We start from the raw sequence: 23,477 nt of genomic DNA, 5'->3' as shown, positions 1-23,477 counted from the left end.
CGCCCCGCGGCGCCGCGCACGCCTCGTCCCGACCTCCCCCGCGCGCCTCCCAGGCCCCGCCCCGCCGCGCACACCCTGTCCCGGCCTCCCCCGCGCGCCTCCCAGGCCCCGCCCCGCGGCGCCGCGCAAGCCCGGTCGTGGCCACCCCGGTGCGCCGAGCCTGGGCGGGGCAGGCAGACGGAGGCCGGGAACCGTGAAGCGAGGTGCTTCCCGCTTTCCCGGCGCCGGGTCCCGGGCCCGCCATGGAGCCCCGGGCGGTTGCGGATGCCGTGGAGACGGGGGAGGAGGACGTAGTTATGGAGGCTCTTCGCGCATACAACCGGGAGGTGAGCGGGACGTTTAGGGAGGAGGTGAGGCCGGGTGGGGTCCGCACGCGTGGCCGGCGGCGGGGGCGTGAGTGGTGAGCGTGGCGAGGGGCTGAGGGTGGAAGGGAACGCGGCGGGGAGGAGCGCCAAGTCTCTGAGGAGTTGCTGTGGGGGCTGGTGTGTGGGGCTGGGGCGCCATCTGTTCCGAGCGGTGCCTGCGGCCTCAGGTCCCTATCCACGGAGCCCGGGTTCTGCCGCGGTGGGCCTGCGCCTTCTGAGCCTCTGGGTCTCTCTGCAGAACTGCCAGAGTTTCACGTTTGATGCTGCCCAACAGGAGGACAGGAAGGTGGGTGCTCAACGAAGGGTAGAGGAGCAGGGACGGGTGGCCCAGGTAGAGGAGCCTGGTGGAACCGCTCTTCTCCCTGCCCACAGAGACTGGCGGAGCTGCTGGTCTCGGTCCTGGAGCAGGGCCTGCCACCTTCCCGCCGCATCATCTGGCTGCAGAGCATCCGCATCTTGTCTAGGGACCGCAGCTGCCTGGACTCATTCACCAGCCGCCGGAGCCTGCAGGCACTTGCCTGCTATGCTGGCATCTCCGCCTCCCAGGGCTCGGTCCCCGAACCCCTGGACATGGACGTTGTGCTTGAGTCCCTTAAGTGCCTGTGCAACCTTGTGTTAAGCAGCCCCGTGGCACAGGTGCTGGCGGCAGAGGCGGGTCTAGTGGTGAGGCTCGCAGAGCGAGTGGGGCTGTACCGCCAGAGCAGCTTCCCGCACGACGTCCAGTTCTTTGACTTGCGCCTCCTCTTCTTGCTAACGGCACTTCGCGCCGATGTGCGCCAGCAGCTGTTTCAGGAACTGCAGGGAGTGCACCTGCTGACCGAAGCGCTGGAGCTGACGCTGGGAATGACCCCTGGAGAGAGGCCCCCTGAGCTCCTGCCTCCCCAGGAGACTGAGCGAGCCATGGAGATCCTCAAAGTGCTCTTCAACATCACCTTCGACTCCATCAAGAGGGAAGTGGACGAGGTGAGGGCTGATCTTAGCCTGTGGGTGGGGTATGACAACTTGGACGTTTCTTGGACGTGCTGCTTTGCCAGGTACCTTCAAATTTCTCCACGTCAGACCAGGAGGAACTCTTAGCCTGTCAAGAGAAGGCAGGGAGATGCCCATCCGGGACAGGGCCCTCAAGGAAGTTTTCTCAGGGCAGTGGAGAGCATAACTGGCTCTTGCAGCTTGGCAGGAGGGCTGTTTGGTGGGGGGAGGCTGTGAGAGACTCATCACCACGCCTCTGTGAGCATGGACCTAAAGCGCAGAGCAGCTCCAAAGGGATCCGTCAACGTTCTTAGTCAGGAGGGTGCTCTTCAGGTCGCGTGGGAGAGGACAGCACCTAGGTGTACAGTAGAGGTGTGTAATTAGCGCGCGTGGGCTTGCGGTGGGCCAGACGGTAGAACCTCAGCTGGCAGCGATGGGGGCGAGCGGGGCTCTCTCTCACAGGAATCTTTCTCTCTTTGGTCAGGAAGACACTGCCCTTTACCGGCACCTGGGGACCCTTCTGCGGCACTGCGTGATGGCTGCTGCTGCTGGAGACCGCACAGAGGAGTTCCACGGGTGAGGGTGGTGCCTGTCGTGCGGGGGGCGTTCTGCTCGCAGGTCTCCCTGGTGGTTCCTAGCTCTAGAGTCTTCTTTCACCTGGGTGAGACGGACGTCAGTGTGTTTCCGGGGAGCTCCGGCATTTACAGTACACAGCTAGGACAAGAGCTGTGAGTCCGGGGACAGGAACGTGCCAGTGGACTTTGGGTAGCGTCACGGACAGTATGGTATCTGTAAGGCAGCACGCTTGTTCACGTCCATTGTTGCTAACCTACGCATATGCAGGTTCTGATTTTTGACTGCGTTGCTTCAACCCAGATGTGCACTAGGTCGGCCGTTCGCAGGGAGTGTTCCCCTCAGCTCTGGTACCTCGTGCTGTTGCTCAGGCCCCCAACGCTGGTTCATATCGTGGCCCCAGCAGGTGGTGGCAAGCGTTGTACCTGGGCTCGGGGATTGGATTTACCAAATGCCTCTTTCATCTGTCCCCAGCCACACGGTGAACCTCCTGGGGAACTTGCCCCTCAAATGTCTGGACGTTCTTCTCACCCTGGAACCCCACGAAGGCTCTTTGGAGTTCCTGGGAGTGAACATGGATGTGATTCGTGTTCTCCTCAGCTTCTTGGAGAAGCGTCTGCACCAGGTGGGCAGGGGGAGCTGCTGTGGCTCTGGTCCAGGCTTTCCCGAGCAGCTGTGGTCGCTGCGTTTTTGTAGTCCACGCTGGGAGGTGGAGATCAGCCCCCCAGTGTGATTCAGGTGACGCTCCAGCTCCTCCACGGTCCGGCCACGCAGGAGGCTGGACCCTTCTCCCTGAGAAGTATACAGAAACAAGTTTTCAGAATCTAGCAAAGGACTCATTTTCTTAGATCTCCTTGTGGGTCTTTGAGTGGCCCTGAGAAGCCCGCCCACCCGTAGTCCCTGCTTGTGACCCTAAACTCAAAGTGTCACTGAGCACAAGCAGCCCTTGGTGACGAGCATCGGCCGTGCCTTGGCGTCCCTAAGGGGACCCATAGGGCCTTCAAGCCAGAGGCTCCCTGATTCCTGCGGCTGCACCCCAGGGCATTGGCCAGCCAGTGCTCTAACTAGCCCCCCTGGCGTTCGCAGATGTATCACGCAAGCCAAAGAGATTCGGTAGGGCCCCGGGGAATCCACGTTGCCTGCGTGCCCTGGGAGCTGGTTTGTGTTTTGGCGGTGTGCTAACAGCTTGGGACACTGTTTTCCCCACCATTGTGGTGTAAAGGGAGGGAAGTGAGACTCAAAGCAGTTGAGTGATTTGCCTCAAGTTGCAGGGCATGCAAACGGCCCTGAGTTAGGGTCCATGCCTGTCCTTTTCGAAGCTCACACAGACACCCACTGCCCTCTCTTAGCCCCTCAGCTGGGGCCCCTGTGGCGGGGCCTCGTCCCGAACGCCTCCTGCCAGGACCATCTGGTGCATGTGCCTAGCTCCCCTGGCCTCGAGTCAGATGGGCGCAGTCCAGTGACAGAGGCTTCTCTGCAGACGCACAGGCTGAAGGAGAGTGTGGCTCCCGTGCTGAGCGTGCTGACGGAGTGTGCCCGCATGCACCGCCCTGCCAGGAAGTTCCTGAAGGCCCAGGTACGGGGCAGAGGGGCCGCGGTCAGGCCCTGGTCAGAGACCCTGGTCGTTCCAGGCCTGGGCTCAGGGACAACTACATCCCCAGGTGCTGCCCCCGTTGCGGGATGTGAGGACCCGGCCCGAGGTGGGGGAGCTGTTGCGGAACAAGCTGGTTCGCCTCATGACGCACCTGGACACCGACGTGAAGAGGGTGGCAGCCGAGTTCCTGTTTGTCCTGTGCTCTGAAAGCGGTGAGTCGGGGGGCCAGCCCCTCGCCTGCCCCTCCCCAGCCACGTTTGCACACTGACCTGTGCCCTGCCCTTCAGTGCCCCGATTCATCAAGTACACAGGCTACGGGAATGCTGCCGGCCTCCTGGCTGCTAGGGGCCTCATGGCAGGGGGCCGGCCTGAGGGCCAGTACTCGGAGGACGAGGACACGGACACAGACGAGTACAAGGAAGCCAAGGCCAGGTGTGTGCCCCCCACATCCTCGGGCTGCCCTCACTCGGCCCCCATTCCTATTCCCACACCCATTTGGGCCCGTAGGGTGGGCAAGACAGGGTGACCAGCAGGTAAAACCTTATAGAATCAGGCTGCTGTTCCCAAGTGACACGTATTCTGACATCAGGGTGTTTTGTTGAGAACACCGGCTGAAGGGGGCCGAGTAGTGCCGGGGACCAGGTGGTCCAGACGGCAGGAGCTGGTTACCTGCTGCTCCAGGAGGGAGGGCTTTTCTGCAGTTGCCTTGCCTTCCCCGCACCCAGGAAAATGGGTTTCTTGCCATTACAAGCCCAAGCAGGAAGATAAGGAACTCCACTCACCCTACACAGCCTTCTTTTGTCCTGCAAAGTCACTGATACGTTCCCCATGCTCCCTCTCTTGTGAAACAGCATAAACCCAGTGACTGGAAGGGTAGAGGAAAAGCCTCCCAACCCCATGGAGGGCATGACAGAGGAGCAGAAAGAGCATGAGGCCATGAAGCTGGTGAACATGTTTGACAAGCTCTCCAGGTATGTGGCCTGGCAGGAGGGGCCCAGCGCTGGGACAAAGGAGAAGGACCCACGTCCTGTCTTGCGAGCCGCAGGAAGTGGGATCAGAGTGGGGGTTAGGTTCTGGCAGGGGCTGCGTTACTAATGTTTGAAATCACCTGTCTTGGAGGAAATTCTCTAGCCAGGGGTTAGGGCTGAGATCAGTATTAGGTCCATCTTTACAGTTGATGAAAACTGAGGCCCAGAGAAATTAAGACACTGCCTAAGGTCTCAGAGCTTAGGTAGCAGTTAGGATTTAGGCCTGACTGAAACAGTTCCCACCCAGGCTTCCCCAGTAAACAGGAGCAGCTTGGTGGAACAGAAGGTCGCAGCCAGGGGTGAGCAGGACCCCTGCCCTTCCCTTCCATGCCTTTTCCCCTCAGGCACAGAGTCATCCAGCCCATGGGGATGAGTCCCCGGGGTCAGCTCACATCCCTGCAGGATGCCATGTGCGAGACCATGGAGGGACAGCTCTCCTCGGACCCTGACTCGGACCCTGACTGAGAACGGCTGCTCTTCCGCTGCCCTTCAGAACTGGTGCTGCTTCCAGAGGAGTCCTGGGGGCCAGGACCTGGGGAAGCCACATCCCTCCCTCCAACTCGGAGACCCTTTTCTCTTTACTCCCACACTTCTATTCGTGATTTGCCTTTGGTCCATTTTCTTCTCTTTAGGGCTGCGAGGGTCTTGTCCTATGAACTCTGGGAACTCAGCCTTGCTTTCCGCAAATGAAGTGGTTTCTTTTATGTGTGCCTGAGGGCAGGGCTTAACTGAAGGCAGAAATGTACATGGGTTTGGGAGGGCGGGGGCTGAGTGAGACACAGCACATCCACAGCTGGCATGCAGGCCCAGAGCTGGTGTTGGGCAAGCACCACATTTCACAGGGGAAAGAACCTGCTGGAACTTTATATGCTAATGCCAGAAACACACAAGGTAGGATCTGCTGTTTTTGTCCCCACTGAGTGCACGGCTGGCAGCCTCTTGCATTCTCGGTCCTGGCTCAGTGCCCAAGTTCTCTGGTTGTGACAGTTGGGTCTCAATCCTTCCCACTGGTTTCAACCATAAATACATGAAGGAAAATGTCTCTCCTGAAACCATAAGTCTAGATTTCTGTCATGCACCACAGAGCTTCACAGAAACATTATTCTGGAATAAAGAGTTCCAGGCAGGGATGTTTGTGTGTGAATACATGTGTAAGATACCAAGTAAAGGCACGTTAAGCAGAAATAGAATCATGTTTTTCTTACAATTCAGCACTTTTCCCAGGTGCGTATGCGTGTCTTGTTCTTTTTTTTTTTTTTTTTTGCTGTACGCAGGCCTCTCGTTGTGGCCTCTCCCGTTGCGGAGCACAGGCTCCGGACGCGCAGGCTCAGCGGCCATGGCTCACGGGCCCAGCCGCTGCGCGGCATGTGGGATCTTCCCGGACCGGGGCACGAACCCGTGTCCCCTGCATCGGCAGGCGGACTCTCGACCACTTTGCCACCAGGGAAGCCCGCATGTCTTGTTCTTGAAGAGTGAGGCCACCAGGTCTCCTGAGGAGTCTGTCGGTGAGATCTGCTCCAGCCCAGGGGCCCAGTGGGGAAGACAAGATGCCAGGAAGGAGAAAGCACTGGGGGCAGGGTTGGGGCAACCCCAGAAGAGGCCTGTACAGAAGCAGGGAGACCACAGTATGTTCTGCCCAAACAGCAGTGTGGCCTGAGCACAGGTCAGGGAGCTGGGCGAGGTTTCCAAATGAGTACTGCCTTCTGTCTTAGAGGTTAATTCTAGCAGCATTACTGGAAGAAGGCCTGATGGGGGCGAGGAGAAACAGGGAGACAGGAAGCTGCTGGAATGGTCTGGAACAGATGAGTTTCTGGGGGTTGATGTGAAAGGCATCAGGGTCGAGTGAACAGGATGGGATGACCTTCATGAGGGGTGCTGGGTGCTCTGAAAGTCCCGTGGACTTGAGCTGGAAGAGGGCACTATGCCCATCTCCGAGATGAATCAGGGACAAATGTTCTCAGTCCTCGGGTTGTTTCAGTAGAGGAGAGACACGCACACACCCCCAAGCTCCCCTTTCCACGTTCATCTTCCCTTTCAGGAGACAAAAATGAAGGGATGCCCAGTTTCTCTATTAGTTTACTTCATGCCAGAAATGAAGGACAATCTCTAAAAATAAACCTACTAAAGAGGCCACCGCGCTAGAAAACCCTAGTGCATTACCTGGGACCCAGGCCCACACTTGGGGTGTGACTGGGGCTGCTCGACCCAAGTGGACAGATGCTAAACCTGCCCTTCAGATGGAGTCCAGTCTGGGGTTCCAGGTTGTCTGAGTCCAAGAGGTTGACCATCAGAAGAACGCTTGTGGCATTAAGAGCTTCAGCAAAAAGTCAGGCCAGGCAGCTCCTGCACATCTGTGGCTGGGGTGGCCCCGAGTGCACAGACTCATGACCTGGGAAGACACTCCAGGGGCAGCCTCAGGTCGCATGTTCTGGTTCAGCCAAAATTTGTAAGCGTGCCCGAGCTGTTCTTCAGGCAGAGGGCTCGTCAGAAGTGGGCAGTGGCTCCCGTGTAGCCCTTTCTGGCGTGAGGAGCAGCCCTCACTCTCCTAATTTGTCCCAACCATCAAGCTGGAGCACAAAGGAGAGAGGAAACTGGTTATCTGAAAACATACCTGGGCACATCTCAGGGCCTGGAATTGAATTATTTCCTAAAACGGAAGCTTTTCTGTCCGCAAATGCTGCTGTTCAACCAAGTTAAGACGATGCCAGCAGGGCTGGGCAAAACTGGGCGGCTAAATGGAGGGCTTCACTTAAGTAACCAGTCGAGATGCACTCAAGTACGTTCACTGTTTGGAAAAGTAATCCAACTTAGACTTCAGCTCATCCCTTAGTGTTTATTCTTGGACAGCAACTCTTTTAAAATACGTAAACCCCTAAAATCGTAACTTTACACAAATTTCTGTGGAACTAGAAAATAGCACAGGTCAAATCCTATAGGACTATAATTCTAAACGTCTATAGAGGCTACTTGACTTTGTCTTGCTGTTATATGGAAGTAGGAAGTCAGCCACCCAAGGCTCCTGTGTAAGCTGCCAGGCGGATCTGACCAAGATCTCTACTCCCCTGTGAGCAAGGCATCTGCTACGGTTCCTCTCGAGGTGTAAAGTGTAAGCATCCGTATTAGCCGGACTCTGCTTCCATTAAGCGACCCAGCAACGTGACTTTAACATTTGATGGTCTTTATTTCCTCCATATAATGAGATGAGAAATGGCACCGTCCTACATCTTATCCCTAAGAGCCAAACTCTGGATTGAAAGGCAATGATGTCTAATATCATGAAAACAATATAACTGCAAAGTCTTATATCTTTAAAAAGCCTCATATTCTTCTTGCTTTGGTTCAAATTGGTAAGAAATCAGGCTGTAGCCAGAGGCTGGGGGCTTTTGCCAGTGGAGGTGAGAGGAAAGGGCTGACTCATGGCCCTGAGTCCTGAAGCAGCCACAGCCAGAAGGTGAGAGGTTTCCCAAGATGGCAAGAATATAACTTACAGCATTCTAGTGAAGTCCACTTCCAGCAGTGTTAAACCTGGCTGTCATCATAAATAATCCTCTTTGAGACAACTGGACTTAAAATGCTTAATGCTGCCCCCTGTAGAAAAGAACCCCTCACATCAAGGCTACACGTGCTAACTGATTCTCATGGGAAACTGCATCTTCTGTAACCTCACTTGTTTATAGGAGGTTTGACATCTAGAGAGATCAAGGCTCTCTGACTTTCTACGCTCAGCAGATGATACGTCAACTCCTCTCACTCTGATTATCTCCTAAAAGCATCATCCCACACAGGTTCAGAGAACTTCAGAATCACATCTTATCCTGGAGTGCTCCTTCAGTTTAGGGTACAAAGACAGCTGAAGTGTGACGACTGCAGAACGACAGCCCTGTCTGCCTAGACCCTCATCTCCACTCTGCCACTCAGCAGGAACGAAGCATCAGTTTCTTCATCTCTAAACAGAGGTATTAAGAATCACAGCACCCGATTCATAAGCACATAGATGGCGCCAAACAGTGCCTGGTACAGGGTTAACAGCAATATTACCTATTACTGTTACTGTTTTAGCCAAAGAGGGCGCCACTCCAGGTTGACCAGACCCCAGAGTAGAAGAGATGGCCCCTCCCGTGACTCTCAGCCGTCCCTACCTTTCCAGTTTCCCGCTGGATGAGGTCCCGCATCTCCTCCGTCCAGCCCAGAAGCTCCACCAGCCTTTTCACACCGTGAACCACGTCCCCCAGCTGGACCACATCCCTGCCCCGAGGATGCCTAGCCAAGGACCCCACCAAGTCCCGGTTGATGAGCAGTCGGGGCACCGAGCTCCTCACGGCCTCAGACAAGCTGGCGAAAGGTTCCACCTGAAAAATTGCCCAAACGTGAGGAGCACAGTGCCCGCCCTCCCAAGCCCTCAGGACCTTTCTGCCACAGCCCCTGCAGCCTCGGAGGGACAGCACAGACTGACAGTGAGACCTTGGATATGGAGAAAACCCAGCATCCGTTTCATTTCTTCAGTAGCACTCCCACCGCTGGGTCTCGATGCCCTTGTTCCCCCACCCCAGCCTGCCTCTCATCCACGCCCCCTTTCTCTTCCGACATCTCCTGGGTCCTGTGGGTCTCCCTGCTAAAGTTCATGCACACCACCTTACCTGCCCTCCTCATCCACACTCACCAGTGACATGACAGCTCGTCTATCTGGTCTCGCTCCCTGAGAGCAAGGGCCCGGCCCCTCACAGAGGGGCCACCACTGAGCGGGTCCTGACACACACACTGCAACAGGGCCTGGCACACAGCAGGCAGGTTCACTGAAGAAACACACAGCTCTGGGCCTCTGACTGGCTGGGGCCCCAGGCACAGGTCTTTCTGGCCCCTCTGCCCCTTGGTGCCTGCATCCAATCAGGCGCAGCCCATTTCAGGGTCTCATCACGTCCTTTAGAAGTCTCCTGAGCTTCAAATCCGGAGGCATCTCCCAGGCCCCTCAAACACACGTGTGCAGGACTGCACTCAGCATCCCTGATCCAGATTCCCCCTCCCCAGCAAAGGCCCTGACCCCCACGAAGAGACAGACACCTCTCTCTTCGGTCCTCAAAGTGACGCCAGGCTCCGAGTCCAGCCGTTCCCTCTCTGCCGTCTCTCATAGCCCCGCAGTCTGACTGTGCTCAGCCTCCTGGACATCTGCTCACTTCAGTCCCTGTCCCCAAGTCTCTCTGATCCCGAGGATGACCAGCTACATCCCTGGTTTCACTGCCTCTACACAAGGTCGGTCTCTGTGATACGACCTGGGAGACCTGCTCCCGCCTCACGTCTCCCACACCCCTTCCCCTTGCGCACTGTGCCCACCTGCACTCTGGATACCTCCAACGCTGAGCATCCTCCCTGCTCCCCATTCTAGGCCTGGAACACCTCTGCCTCCTCGCATGTTGAATCCACTCATCTTCCAGAGGTGTGGCCCCAGAGCGTCTGTCCCACCAGCCCCACCTCCTCTGCCTCGTCCCGCCAGCCTCCTCCCCACAGGTCTGTGCACCGCAAGGCCTGCTGACAAACCTCCAGAGAGGTCCCAAGGATGAGCAGCAGGTCTGCCATGGGGAAGTCAGCCAGATGCAGCAGGAACCTGTGGGGCAGCATCTCCCCAAAGAATACGATGTCGGGCTTCACAACGCCAGTGCAGACCGGGCAGCGTGGGACCGTGTCCACCATCACGTCGGCCTGGGGTGACACAGAGAGAAAGGGGGCCCAAGGAAGCTGTCACAACACACTTTAAACGGAAAAGGCAAAACCAGCTTCTTATTGAGAAACTGTCAAGCGTTCCACAGCTGAGACAGTACTACAGTGAAGCCCCCTGTCTATAATGAACCCAGCTTCAGCAATTACTGACACTCTGCCAGTTTCATATAGCACCCCAGAGTTTGGGAAGCTTGCAGTATTTGAAAGCAGATCATGGACACCATACGATATCCAACGCATTGAACACTACGCTCTGCACCTGGGGTGCTTATCAGAGATATGCAGGTGCTGAGGAAACACAGCTGAACTTGGAACAATACAGGGGTCAGGGGCACCAACCCTCCGCACAAATGAAAATCTATACAGAACTTAGAGTTAGTTAACCCCCTGTACAGATGGTTCCTCTGTATCTGTGGTTCAACCAACCATGGATCAAGTAGTCCTGGAGTACACATTTATTGAAAAAAATCCACATATGAGTGGACCCACACAGTTCAAACCCGTGTTCAAAGGTCAACTGTACTGATTATATAGTCCTCAGAAGTACTCTGTAGGCATTTGGCCAACAACAGGCATTATTCAATTTGTCCCTGATTTTAGCTGAAGTGATCCTGACATCATCACCTTAGCCCTGAAGACATTCAGGTCGGCTTCAACTCACTGGCTGGAGTTATGAGTCACAACATTTTCCACAGACTTCCTCCTTGCAGGCCAAGGTGAAGCAGATGTAAGCTATTATTATATCCTGCTACACTTGGATTCATGCTTGGGCTAGACATTAGAGGAGGAAACTAAGGAAAAAGACACCTGGCTTCTAAGATAAACCTTTACAGCTAATGGGATTTGTTTTTGCAGGCAGAACCCAGTAAGGAGCAGCAGAAACAACAGACAAAAGAGATGGGCTGGTCAACGACTTCAGATATTCGCAGATACAGATTAGAAACTATATTATGGGTAAATTTTTAAAAAGACAGGCTTGAAATATCTATTGGAGATAGAAAGCTATACAAAATAATGTCGTGGATTTGAAAAAGAACCAGATAGAACTTCCAGTAATAAAAAGTAGAGTATCGAAAATTAAAGCTCAGTGGAAGGGCTTTATCCTCTATGACAGAACAGAATATCGATAAACTGGAAAGTAGATCAGGAGAAGAACCCAGAATGCAGCACAAAGACGAGCAGGATGGGTGTAGAAAAGAGCCGCCAAGGGCTGCGGACAGTGTGAACCAGTCTCAGAGGTGTTTCACCCAAGGTCCACACAGAGAGGACACGACATGGTGGGGCAGTCACTGTCTGAAGGGATCATGACTGAAGATTTTTCAGCAAAAATGAAAGATATCAAACCTCAGATTCAGAAAGCTCTACAATTTTTAAGCAGAATAAACAAAAGGAAATCCATACGGAGACAAACCATAGTAAAGTGCAAAACTCCAAAGAGAAAAGTTTTTTAAAATATGCAGAGAATAGATAGCAACAGACTGATTCTAAAGCTGATACGGAAAGCAGAAGACTCAGAATAGCCAGCACGATCCGGAAGAAGACGATCGATGAAAGAAAAATATGGTAAGTCAGGCTTCATTAAAATTAAAGACTTCTCCTCTGTGAAAGACAATAAGAGGATGAGACGACAAGTCACAGACGGGGAGAAAATATGCAAAAGACACATCTGATAAAGAACAATAAGAAAATGGGCAACCCAGTTAAAAACTGAGCCCAAGACCTCACCAAAGAAGATATACAGATGGTAAATGAGCATATGAAACAAGTTCAACATCATATGCCACTAGGAAATTGCAAATTAAACAATGATATTCCACTACACACCTATTAAGAACGGCCAGAATCAGAACACTGACAACACCAAGTGCTTATGAGGATGTGGAGCAACAGGAACTCACATTCACTGCCGCTGAGAATGCAAAATGGGGCAGCCCCTTGGGAAGACACAAACTAAACACAGTCTTACCATAGCATTCAGCAATCACGCTCCTTGGTATTTACCCAGAGGAACTTATGTCCACATAAAAACCTGCACATGGATGTTTATAGCAACTTTATTCATAATTGCCAAAGCAATCAAGATGTCCTTTAGTAGGTGAATGGATAAACAAACTGTGTTACATCCAGCAAATGGAATATTAGCCTAAAAAAAAAAAAGTGCTTATCAGGCCATGAAAAGACATGGAGGAACCTTAAATACATAATGCTAAGTGAAAGAAGCCAGTGAGAAAAGGCTGCATATTGTATGATTCCAACTCTATGACATTCTGGAAAGGGCAAAACTATGGAGACAACAAAAAGATCCGTGATTGCCAACCTAAATGTCCATCAACAGAGGAATGGATAAAGAAGATGTAGTACATATACACCATGGAATATTACTCAGCCATAAAAAATAACAAAATAATGCCATTTGCAGCAACATGGATGGACCTAGAGATTACCATACTAAGTGAAGGAAGTCAGACAGAGAAAGACATATATATGATATCACTCATATGTGGAATCTAATTTTTTTTAATGATACAAATGAACTTATTTACAAAACAGAAACACACTCACAGATTTCAAAAACAAACTTATGGCTACCAAAGGGGAAACGTGGTAGGGAGGGATAAGTTAGGAGCCTGGGATTAACATATACACACTACTATATACCAACAAGGACCTACTGTATAACACAGGAAACTGTACTCAATATTCTGTAATAACCTATACGGGAAAAGAATCTGAAAAAGAATGAATATATGTATATGTATAACTGAATCACTTTGCTGTACACCTGAAACTAACACAACACTGTAAATCAACTACACTCCAATAGAATTTTTTTAAAAATCAGTGGTTGCTAGGGGTTGGGGGCAGGAAGGGAATAGGGTTGACTGATTAGTGGATACAGGGTTTTCCTTTGGGGTGATGAAAATATTTTGGAATTAGACAGAGGTGGCGGTTGCACAACACAGTGAATGTACTAAATACCAATAGACGGTACACTTTAAAATGGTTAATTTTATGCTATGTGAATTTCACCTCAATAAAAAATAAAAGACAGGATCCTGTGCCATGTTGATATTTCAGAATTTCATCTTTATTTAAGATTTTCCACCCTATCTTACTCTACTTTAAAAAACCCATTCTAGGGACTTCCCCAGTGGTCCAGTGGTTAAGAATCCACCTTCCGCAAGGATATACAACGGAGAAAAGACAGTCTCTTCAATAAGCGGTGCTGGGAAAACTGGACAGCTACATGTAAAAGAATGAAATTAGAACACTCCCTAACACCATACACAAAAATAAACTCATGGGGCTTCCCTGGTGGCGCAGTGGTTGAGAATCTGCCTACCAATGCAGGGGACACGGGTTCGAGCCCTGGTCTGGGAGGATCCCATATGCCACGGAGCAACTAGGCCCGTGAGCCACAACTACTGAGCCTGCGTGTCTGGAGCCTGTGCTCCGCAACAAGAGAGGCCGCTGTAGTGAGAGGCCCGCGCACCGCGATGAAGAGTGACCCCCACTTGCCACAACTAGAGAAAGCCTTCACACAGAAACGAAGACCCAACGCAGCAAAAATAAAAAATTAATAAACTCCTACCCCAACATCTAAAAAAAAAAAAAAAACTATTAAAAAAAACCAACTGTATATAAATAAATAAATAAACTCAAAATGGATTAAAGACCTAAATGTAAGACCGAACACTATAATACTCTTAGAGGAAAACATAGGAAGAACACTCTTTGACATAAATCACAGCAAGATCTTTTTTGACCCACCTCCTAGAGTAATGGAAACAAAAACAAAAATAAACAAATGGGACCTAATGAAACTTAAAAGCTTTTGCACAGCAAAGGAAACCATAAACAAGATGAAAAGACAACCCTCAGAATTGAAGAGAATATTTGCAAATGAATCAACGGACAAAGGATTAATCTCCAAAATATACAAAGAGCTCATGCAACTCAATATCAAAAAAACAAACAACCCAATCCAAAAATGGACGGAAATCCTAACCTAAATATACATTTCTCCAAAGAAGACATACAGATGGCCAAGAGGCACGTGAAAAGATGCTCAACATCACTAATTATGAGAGAAGTGCAAATCAAAACTACAAGGAGGTATCACCTCACACTAGTCAGAATGGCCATCATGAAAAAATCTACAAACAGGGCTTCTCTGGTGGCGCAGTGGTTGAGAGTCCGCCTGCCGATGCAGGGGACACGGGTTCGTGGCCCGGTCCGGGAAGATCCCACATGCCGCGGAGCGGCTGGGCCTGTAAGCCATGGCCGCTGAGCCTGCGTGTCCGGAGCCTGTGCTCCGCAACGGGAGAGGCCACAACAGTGAGAGGCCCGCGTACCGCAAAAAAAAAAAAAAAAAAGAAACCAAAAAAACCCATTCTAGGATAAAGATGTGGTGTATATAGATATATACAATGGAATATTACTCAGCCATTTAAAAGACTGAAATAATGCCATTTGCAGCCACATGGATGGACCTAGAGATGATCATACTAAGCAAAGTAAGTCAGAACGAGAAAGACAAATACCATAGGATCTCACTTATACGTGGAATCTAAAATACAGCACAAATGAACACATCTACGAAACAGAAACAGACTCACAGAGAAGGAGAACAGACTTGTGGTTGCCAAGGGGTAGGGAGGTGTGGGAGGGATGGATTGGGAGTGTGGGATTAGCAAATGCAAACTATTATATATAGGATGGATAAACTACAAGGGCCTACAGTATAGCACAGGGAACTATATTCAATATCCTGTGATAAACCATAATGGAAAAGAATGTGAAAAAGAATATATATATGTATAACTGGTCACTCTGCTGTACAGCAGAAATTAAACACAACATTGTGAATCAACTATACTTCAATAAAATTAAAAAAAAAAATTCTATTCCCAAATATTCCCAGAAGTACACAGAGGTGTAAACATGGGTATCATTACTGTATTATTTTTAATAGTAAAAATCACAAACATCATAACATATCCCACAACAGGTGAATTGCTAAATGGAATGCTCTATAGTTACTAAAAACAGTAAGTAGAGCTGTAGTTATTGACACAAAATATCCATGAAATTTTGCTCAGTGACAAAGCATGTTGCACATTAATCTTAATGACCCCATTAATGAAAAAAAATTGTAACTGTGTGTCGGTGTAAGTACCCAGAAGTGTGCATGTATGTTTGTATATACATATCTTTCTTTTTTTAAGGCCTGGAACATTATACACCAAACTGTTAAAAGTGGGCTACAGGAACTGGATGAAGGCAGATTCATTTTTCCCTATATATTTCTCTATTGCCTTATTTTTTTTTTAATCTGAAAAGATCCTATGGCCCAATAAGTTTATATTTACAGGTACTGGGAGTTAGGACTTGCACATTTTTAAAAAACTGAAGTACAGCTGGTTTACGATATTGTGTTAGTTTCAGGTGTACAGCAAAGGGATTCGGTTATACATGTGTCTATATATGTATGTATCCATATTCTTTTTTTATTCTTTTCCCTTATAGGTTATTAAAGCTAGTTCCCTATGCTATACCGTAAATCCTTGTTGTTTGTATTGCCTTAATTTTTTACAAGTACATATTAAAAATATTTTCCTTAGTATTACTGTTCTGTTGTCCTTCCGACATGATGCTTATGCAACACCGCTTCTCCAGCTTACTCCCAGTGAGAAAGGCAGAAGGGAGAGAACTGTCAGTGTGACAACTCACCCAAAAGTCCTCCCCTGGGAAGGGTCTTCGGCAGACGGTGCAGGTGGCAGAGGCAAAGGATCCATGAGCTTCAACGAGCTTTGAGGCAGGGATGCCAGACGCTGAAATTCAAACCAAAGCTAAGTGCTGCTGCCCCCAGCTTGGGCGGAAGCCCCTTAGTGTAACCTCTGGGCTGAGCAGGCCCTCCAGGAGTCACTGCCCTTGGTGGAAGCCCGACGGCCCCGCCTCTGTCACCTACAAACGACACCCACTGATCAGAATAACCTCAGGGGTGAGGCTCCAACATGGAGCCGAATCACAGTTAAAACAAAGCCTGTGAAAACACAGTAGAAAAAACATTTAAGTCCAGATAAAAGTACACCCAATACTAAGAAAAACATTTTCTATGCTACAGACACCTAGTAAAAGTGAGAAAATATTATAAATACATTTCCAAAAACCTGTAGAAAAACAGACAAAAGGTAACTTATCATGAAGTTTTTGTTATCACCGTCAGCTCTGGAAGACTGTAGGTACACAGACCTGGTCCTAGCTGCAGTGGTTTCCCACTGTCCTCACTGTACATACGCCGAGGCTCACAGCCACACACTCCCGCCTTCCCACAAGGCCTGCCCTGCTGCAACTCCAGGAGAGAGACTGTCCCCATGGGGTATTCACTGCTGCCTATGTGGTTCCAAGCTGTAGAGTCCTTCTAGCAAAGAAACATTTTCCTGGAGTCGAGATAACTCCATTTTTCGAATCACAACACACCCACAGCCTGGCTGAGCTGCCGCTGGCTTGCTGAGAGTTGCCTGTCAGCACCTGCCAGCGTCACTGCACGTAAGAAGAGGCCCCGGCAACTGCTTCTCTAGGGTGCACGGCCAGGGGTCTGTATGACAGTATGACCCATGAATCACTGGTTGTGGCCGCCACCTAGGCAGTCAAGAAATCACCACACACTGAGTTTGATGAACTTAAGGAATTATGAGTGATTTCTCTGTGTGACAATATCATGGTTGTGTTTTAAAAGTCTTTATCTTCTAAAGATATCCATTGCTAGATTTATGTATTAAATTTATGATGAGAGGGATCTGCTTCAAAATAGTTGGGGGTGAGAGAGAGGTGGGGTAGGACACAGATTAAACAGGACTAGCCATGATGAGGTGATGAGGACATGAGGATTCATTACATTCTTCTCTTCATTTTTGTGTGCTCGGAAAATCCCATAATGAAAACTTTAAAAAAGAAATCATTAGGGGACTTCGCTTGCGGTCCAGTGGTTAAGAATCCGCCTTCCAATGCAGAGGACATGGGTTTGATCCCCGGTTGGGGACCGAATATCCCACATGCCGCAGGGCAACTAAGCCCACGTGCCACGACTAGAGAGCCTGTGTACCGCAACTACTGAGGCCACGTGCTCTGGAGCCCGTGCGCCACGACTAGAGAGAAGCCCACGCACCGCAACAAAGATCCTGTGTGCCGCAACTAAGACCTGATGCAGCCAAATAAATAAATAAATAAATATTTTAAAATATATACATATAAAAAGAAAAGAAATCAACGGATCAGAAGCTCCCAATGTCAACTTTAGTTCTATCCCAAACTCACAGCCCAGAAAATGGGTCCACCAATGAGGTCCCAACAGTGATACTTAAACACACAGAGGACATTTTTGGGGGGGACAAAGGCAAAACTTTTTGGCTCAAAATCAGTCACAAGGATGGGGAATAAGCACTGGGCCTCAGCCCTACCCAGAAACAGGCACCTGAGCCTTCCCTGCAGGAGTGAGAAGATGTGAGACAGGACGGAGGTCTCACCTCTCTCAAGCCCATCGATGTTCTGTGTGTAGAGCCGCAGAAGCAGCCCCTTGTCATGGAGCAGTCGCAGGAAGTAGTGAGTGGCATTAGGCCTATAGTTCCCAGGGTATAGCTCCTTGGCAAAAGTGAAAAACGGCTTGGGATCGCGAAAGAAAAATGACAGCTCAAAAATGGCCTCGGGGTAGGGGATCTTGTACTGCTGGAGGTTGCTGTAGTATCCGGTCCCTGGAGATCTGCAGAGAGAAGCAAGAGGCTCTGAGCCCTTCAGGAGAGAGCCCCAGGCAGCCAGGGAGGTGCATGGGGACTGCACGGCACCTGAAGTCTGGGACGCCGCTGGGTGTGCTGATGCCGGCCCCCACCATGACCACCACCCTCTGGCAGGCTCTGGTTTTAATCAGCTCAGCAATGTCCTGCAGGAGAAACTTCTGACTGTGGCCTCCGCTTCCAGAGACACTTGAGGCACCGGCAGAAAAAGATATGGGCCTTCCTCCACCTGCAACACTGACAGGAAAAGGAGAGCAGTCACGTAACCGATGATAATCCAGTTCATGCTAGCAAGAATGAGCCATGTCTCCCCTCCCCAACCCCACCACTGAGAATGGCCGCACACTTCCCTCCTGCCCCCCAAACGACCACCTTTCTCACCATGGATAAAATACAAACTCAGAAATCAAGATGTATTTCAGGTTAATAGCAACTGTGCAAATAAGGAAAGTATCATTTCACAATTCCTGTTATCAAAGGCTAGCGCTGAAGGCTCAAGCTAGAGCCAAGGGCGTCTCTGTGCGGGGTCTCTGGGGATACTCTCTGCAGAGCCATACGCCCCAACATACCTGGGACGTGACAAATACTCAGTGACATTTAAAGAAAGTTAAACATCTCAGACTTTACACCAAATATTACCAGGATGATAAGTGGGTTCAAGAGACCATTCCAAAAACAAACATTCATATCCTAACAGTGAGCGATTCAAACTGCTGCAGAAACTTCAACGTCCACGACTACTCAGGAGGCTGCTCATGTTACATGGCAGCCAAACAAGTCACAGAACCCAGGCAAGGCAGTGGGCAGACTGGACCTCGGGGTCTCCCCGCAAAACTCCAGAGACCAGGAGCTGAGACGCTCTCAACAAGTTTAACGGTCAGGGGTGAGGTGCTCTTCCACACACAAAAAGAGCAAGACACACAATAAACAAGTCACAGGCTTCGGAGAGGCATCAGGACTCAGTAAGTGACTCCAAACCCAGGAAAGCACCCGGAAGAAGACGAGGGCAACACAGACAGCACAGAGCCTGGAGCGACACCTGAAACACGTTCCACTGAAGCAAGTCTGCAGCCACTGGGGGCGCGCAGGCTAGAGACGAGTGCGGGCCTGAAGGCCTTCTGGGTTTACTGATCTGCTCTCGGGGCCCTCATCTGGCAGCTGCCTGAGCTGCACAACTTCATCACCGCCTGGCAGCACTCTGGCAGCTCACCCAGAGTTCAAGACGGCCAGCCCCACCACACAGGGCACCTTCCTCACACCCCAAGGGCTGGCAGCTACCACACCCATCCTCCAGGAGAAGGGCCTGATGACCCGCCTCCGGGACATCGCCCTCCACCCTGACAGGAAAAGAGATTAAACCAACTGAAACGACAGCCCTCCCCAAACGATTGACAAATCTAAAGTGAATACAGACATAAAAACAGGAAACAGAGTATTTATTTTACTCATTTGTGATACAAGCAAGAAACAGGCTAAAAGCACATCTTTACACACAGGTCAGGACAACCCAGAGCTTATCCTCCAGGAGTGCGACCCTAACTCACTCCCTTGTTTGCTCTGTCTTTGGTTTTTCTCTTGTTCCTGAAAAATCTGCACAGACCCACCTGCTTACACACGGCTGGTGAGGTTTGCCCAGACGCCCTCTGCCAGCCAGAGCACCCTAACATCTTAGCACAACACACCCCGCCCCAGTGATGGCTTCAACCCCGCTACTCCCTCTCACAGACCCCTCCTTTCCTGGTTCTCGTATACACCCTAAACCCAGCTCCTTTGCCTGAAAAGACCTTTTTCCACCTCAGCGTGTCCAAAGTCTCCCAGAGTCAAGGCCACCTCCTTCATGAAGCCACTGATGAACCCGGTGAGAAGTCACTTCGCCCTCCTCTGAAAGGTGACAGTGCTGGCTCCCCCTCCTCCCTTTAGGGTGCCTGTCACCCCTTCCCTTCCTGCACTCTCACACTCCACTCTGGGGTAAATGACAGTGCAACTCAGGGGCTTGCTGGCCACTCAGTCCATTTGTGATGCCTCTCCTGACACACAAAGCATCATCTTGGTTTTCCAAAGAACAGACCTCAGAAAGGTGTGTGATGAGAAAGAGGAACGTGGCAAGGGAAGGCAGGGCCGAGGGCACCAAAAGGAGAGGCACAGCCCTAGCTCACTGCCTGTCTCACCAAGTCGCTCAAGCACCCTGAGCCTCAGCTGCCGAAGCTAAAAGCAAGGGAGCCAGAGACGATTCCTACAGTCTTTTGAAAAAAATCCATAGCTGTAAACCTCCCAGCAGAAGGTACAGGAAATAGATGCAGCAGGGAAAACAATGCTTCCCCACTCCTCCCCAGGCTCTTGCAGAGAGGCCCCTAGATTCTGAAGAAAGTTCTGCTGCATCAAAGACTTGCATAAAATCACCTGTGAAGGCAGCTCTTCTGAGTGCAAAAGTCAATGAAATCTCCAAAGAGGGTTTTCCGATGAAAACCAGTCAGATGGTTAGGAAGGAAAGAGAAGGTTCTGGTTCCAACCACAGCTATTAAATGCCCCCCTGCACACAGCATCAACAACATCTATTCACCTAAGGTCCTCACCCAAACATTTACTGAGCTCCTCCTAAATGCAAATTATTATGAGAAATGCAAAAGGAATGAGAGGGAAGTTGTGATACTGTGATTTATAATAAATATATATTTTGGTCTCTGTCCCAGAACTCTCTGAATTTCCTAAGAGCAACGGGAGCATCTTTCGTTACAATATTTGGCCTTTTGGCCTCAGTTCCTAAAATCACTTCAGAGCCGTGAAGGTGAAATGGGTGTCTTGTTATTCATAACAAGCCTCTCACAACTACACTGAGTTTATGTTAATGAGGTGACCATTGGAAATCCCCTAAGGATGGGGATATAGTTGCCAGGGGGACCGACCACAATTAGAGGGTTGGAGCCTCCATGAAAACCCAAAAGGAGGGGGTTCAGAGAGCTGCCAGGTTGGTGAACCAGAAAGCTTCCACGTGCCAGGTCCTAAACTCCACAGGGACAGAAGCTCCTGTATTGAGAACCCTTCCAAACCTCGCCCTATATACATATCTCTCCATCTGGCTGTTCATTCATATCCTTTAATATCCCTTATAATAAACCCGCGATCTAGTAAGTAAACTGGTTTCCTGAATTCTGTGAGCCGCTCTAGCAAGTGAATCCAACCAGAGGAGGGGGTCGTGGGAACCTCCGATCTGTAGTCAGTTCGTCAGAAGGACAGGTGAACCTGGATTGGCGGCTGAAGTGGTGTCAGTCTTGTGGGACTGAGCCCTTAACCTGTGGAAGCTGGTGCTATCTCCAGGCTGACAGAGTCAGAATTCAGTTAAATTTGACACCCCGTCGGTGTCTGTGGAAAAGCGGAGAGTTGCTTGCTGGTGTTGAAAAAATACCCATGTTGTAGAAGTCATTACCAATGTTGAGTGCCTACTTGCATGCAAGGTATTACTCAGGGTACTTGATGTGTATTTCTCATCTACATCAGTAAAACGTCTGTCGCTGAAAAACACCCGGCAGAATTTTGCCGAATGTCTAGAACATACTGAATGACTTAAAGTATATGCTACATGGAATGAGAGTTACTGGGAGTAGGGGTGCTCTGAGGGGCAAGCATGGGTGCTGCCTGGGAAACGGCAACAAAGGACAATTTCTTATAAGAGCCCTAAAAAGGCACAACTTCCAACTTGCAGACAGCCTGTGCAAACGGACTGCTCCTCGCAGGCACCCTCCAGCCTTCTGCTTGATGGTGGGAGCAGCGGGTGGGGAGAGTGGGAGCAGGGTTTACTGAATGATGGCGGTCTCCTGATCAGCACCTGGTGGCCCGGGTCACTGTTTAGCCATGCCCCACCCACACAACTGCCTGCAGATTCTGAAACTGGAATAAGCTCCATGGAGGCAACAGTTCGTCTGACCCCGGCTCCATCCTAGCATCTAGAACAGTCTGGTAGATAATGAGCCCAATTAAAAGTTTCTTGGATGAAAGAAAGACTCCTCCTTGGTATTTCTTTATGAAACTCTTCGATATTTTTGGTAGTTGTGTAAGAAGGCATTAAATGAACGTACCATTATTTACGTAAACACTTGACCATTAGTGGGCATTTAAGTTAGTTTCCTAACTACTCTGATTAGCAACTATGGGCCTTAAGATTTTTCCACTTGTAGGTTCAGTTCCTAGACAAGAACTCAAAATGTGCAATTATTGTGTATGAACCTGTGAAGGGGTATGAACATACGCTGGTGGGAGTATTAACTGCACCACCTTTATGTGGGGCAATAAAATGTAGACGCAGGAGTTCCACTACTAGAAATTTATCCAAAAAGTGAGGTACAAACGAGGTTATTCAACACAGCATTATCTGTAATAACTAAAGATTAGAACCCATTTCAACAAGAGACTCGTTAAAGTATGAAACATCCATATAATGGAATTCTACAGATTAGTATAAAAGGCTCAGAAAACATTTGTTTAGAATGGAAGTAACTCCAAGACATGTTAAGTAAAAAAGGACAGGTACAGAATAGAATCTAACTAAAAAGGGGGCGGGATGTCAAGAATAAACAAGTAATGTTGCTTATACACGCCCAAAATACCCCGGGAAGAAACGAGAAACGAATGCCATGGGTGTCTCCGGAACACCCTTCAGGGCCGCGTGAGCAGGGACTTGCCATTTTCAGGTCCTCCAATCGTCCCGCCGACCACGCAGGGGGAAGCCTGACTCCTCCGCTCCCCTGAGCGGGTCAGTCTCCGCCCTGGGCCCCGCCCGCCACCCCCGCCGCCGCCGTCACCCGGAACAAACCAAGGCCGGCGGGTCCAGGGCCGCGCACCTCCCAGGCCCCAAAGCCTGAGGGCGGGAACAACTGAACAAGCCCACAGCGCCATGTTCCTCCAGAGCCCGCAGCGTCAGGCGCCCAGGGGTCACGTGCGTGCTCCGCCCCCGAGCACGCCCCACCCCCGAAAGTCCCTCCCCTGCAAGGCCTTATCACACCCTCGCGCTCTCTTTCCCCACCTCCAGCGCGCCCCGCCCCTCTCGGTGCACCCTCGCCCCGCGCTCTCTTTCCCCGTCCCCCAGCGCCCCGCTCCCGCAAGCCCTTACCACAGCCTCGCGCTCTCTTTCCCGGCCCCGGCAGCCCAGGTGGAGGTGGACGGAAGGTGGGGCCGGTTTCCTAGTCTGATGATCTCCCTCCTCTGGTACCCGAGACCAAACCAGGAACCTGCATTTCTCTACCCTCGCTCCCACCTTTTTTCAATTGAGATGGCGATGATAACTAACACTTTGGGAGTGCTTTCTATGGACAGGCATCATATTTATACTTAGTCCTCGAAAGCCACTACTAGGAAGGTAGTATTGTTATCATCCCACTTGAATCGGGAACACTGGGTCACAAAGGCCGAGGCCACACAGCCAGTCGATGGCTGGTTCGACCCAGGCGCC

At 50.6% G+C, this 23,477-nt stretch overlaps 2 protein-coding genes across 7 annotated transcripts; one reads left to right on the top strand and one right to left on the bottom strand.

Annotated features, from left to right (window-relative positions):
* Positions 1–118: 118 nt before the first annotated feature.
* RIC8A (RIC8 guanine nucleotide exchange factor A) lies at positions 119–5,714 on the top strand. 3 transcript variants are annotated; one of them, XM_027090573.1, is made up of 10 exons: positions 126–326; positions 604–651; positions 738–1,328; positions 1,819–1,910; positions 2,382–2,532; positions 3,388–3,483; positions 3,569–3,713; positions 3,789–3,933; positions 4,353–4,472; positions 4,874–5,714. In XM_027090573.1, exons 1-10 carry the CDS (start codon positions 243–245, stop codon positions 4,992–4,994), a joined length of 1,593 nt encoding a protein of 530 aa, XP_026946374.1. In that variant the 5' UTR covers positions 126–242; the 3' UTR covers positions 4,995–5,714. The 3 variants fall into 3 exon arrangements, with proteins under 3 accessions (XP_026946375.1, XP_026946374.1, XP_026946377.1); XM_027090576.1 differs by having other exon boundaries at positions 131–326; positions 1,149–1,328; XM_027090574.1 differs by lacking the exon at positions 3,388–3,483 and having other exon boundaries at positions 119–326.
* An 873-nt stretch (positions 5,715–6,587) lies between these two features.
* SIRT3 (sirtuin 3) lies at positions 6,588–23,231 on the bottom strand. 4 transcript variants are annotated; one of them, XM_027090570.1, is made up of 7 exons: positions 22,842–22,972; positions 18,086–18,271; positions 17,771–18,003; positions 15,975–16,075; positions 10,062–10,223; positions 8,669–8,878; positions 6,588–8,058 (listed from the first exon to the last, which is right to left on the bottom strand). In XM_027090570.1, exons 1-7 carry the CDS (start codon positions 22,922–22,924, stop codon positions 8,014–8,016), a joined length of 1,020 nt encoding a protein of 339 aa, XP_026946371.1. In that variant the 5' UTR covers positions 22,925–22,972; the 3' UTR covers positions 6,588–8,013. The 4 variants fall into 4 exon arrangements, with proteins under 4 accessions (XP_026946371.1, XP_026946372.1, XP_026946373.1 ...); XM_027090571.1 differs by having other exon boundaries at positions 6,588–7,096; XM_027090572.1 differs by lacking the exon at positions 22,842–22,972 and adding an exon at positions 23,139–23,231 and having other exon boundaries at positions 6,588–8,878.
* Between the last annotated feature and the right edge of the window lie 246 nt (positions 23,232–23,477).

This window comes from Aethalodelphis obliquidens, unplaced genomic scaffold (assembly GCF_003676395.1).
Source record: "Aethalodelphis obliquidens isolate GAN/ISIS:26980383/991018 unplaced genomic scaffold, ASM367639v1 scaffold69, whole genome shotgun sequence".
NCBI classification, from domain to species: domain Eukaryota; kingdom Metazoa; phylum Chordata; class Mammalia; order Artiodactyla; family Delphinidae; genus Aethalodelphis; species Aethalodelphis obliquidens.
This window is presented reverse-complemented; position numbering and strand designations above follow the sequence as displayed.

What these genes read in the sequence shown, in the direction of transcription:
- SIRT3 (XM_027090569.1), bottom strand. Translation starts at nt 22,924, where the DNA reads ATGGCGCTGTGGGCTTGTTCAGTTGTTCCCGCCCTCAGGCTTTGGGGC. An exon ending in AGCGGCGTCCCAGACTTCAG is followed by an intron (nt 18,004 to 18,085) that starts GTGCCGTGCAGT and finishes TTCTCTCTGCAG; the next exon opens with ATCTCCAGGGACCGGATACT. An exon ending in TCCTTGGGACCTCTCTGGAG is followed by an intron (nt 8,879 to 10,061) that starts GTTTGTCAGCAG and finishes GCAATTTTTCAG; the next exon opens with GTGGAACCTTTCGCCAGCTT.
- RIC8A (XM_027090573.1), top strand. Translation starts at nt 243, where the DNA reads ATGGAGCCCCGGGCGGTTGCGGATGCCGTGGAGACGGGGGAGGAGGAC. An exon ending in TGTCCTGTGCTCTGAAAGCG is followed by an intron (nt 3,714 to 3,788) that starts GTGAGTCGGGGG and finishes CCTGCCCTTCAG; the next exon opens with TGCCCCGATTCATCAAGTAC. An exon ending in ATGTTTGACAAGCTCTCCAG is followed by an intron (nt 4,473 to 4,873) that starts GTATGTGGCCTG and finishes TTTTCCCCTCAG; the next exon opens with GCACAGAGTCATCCAGCCCA.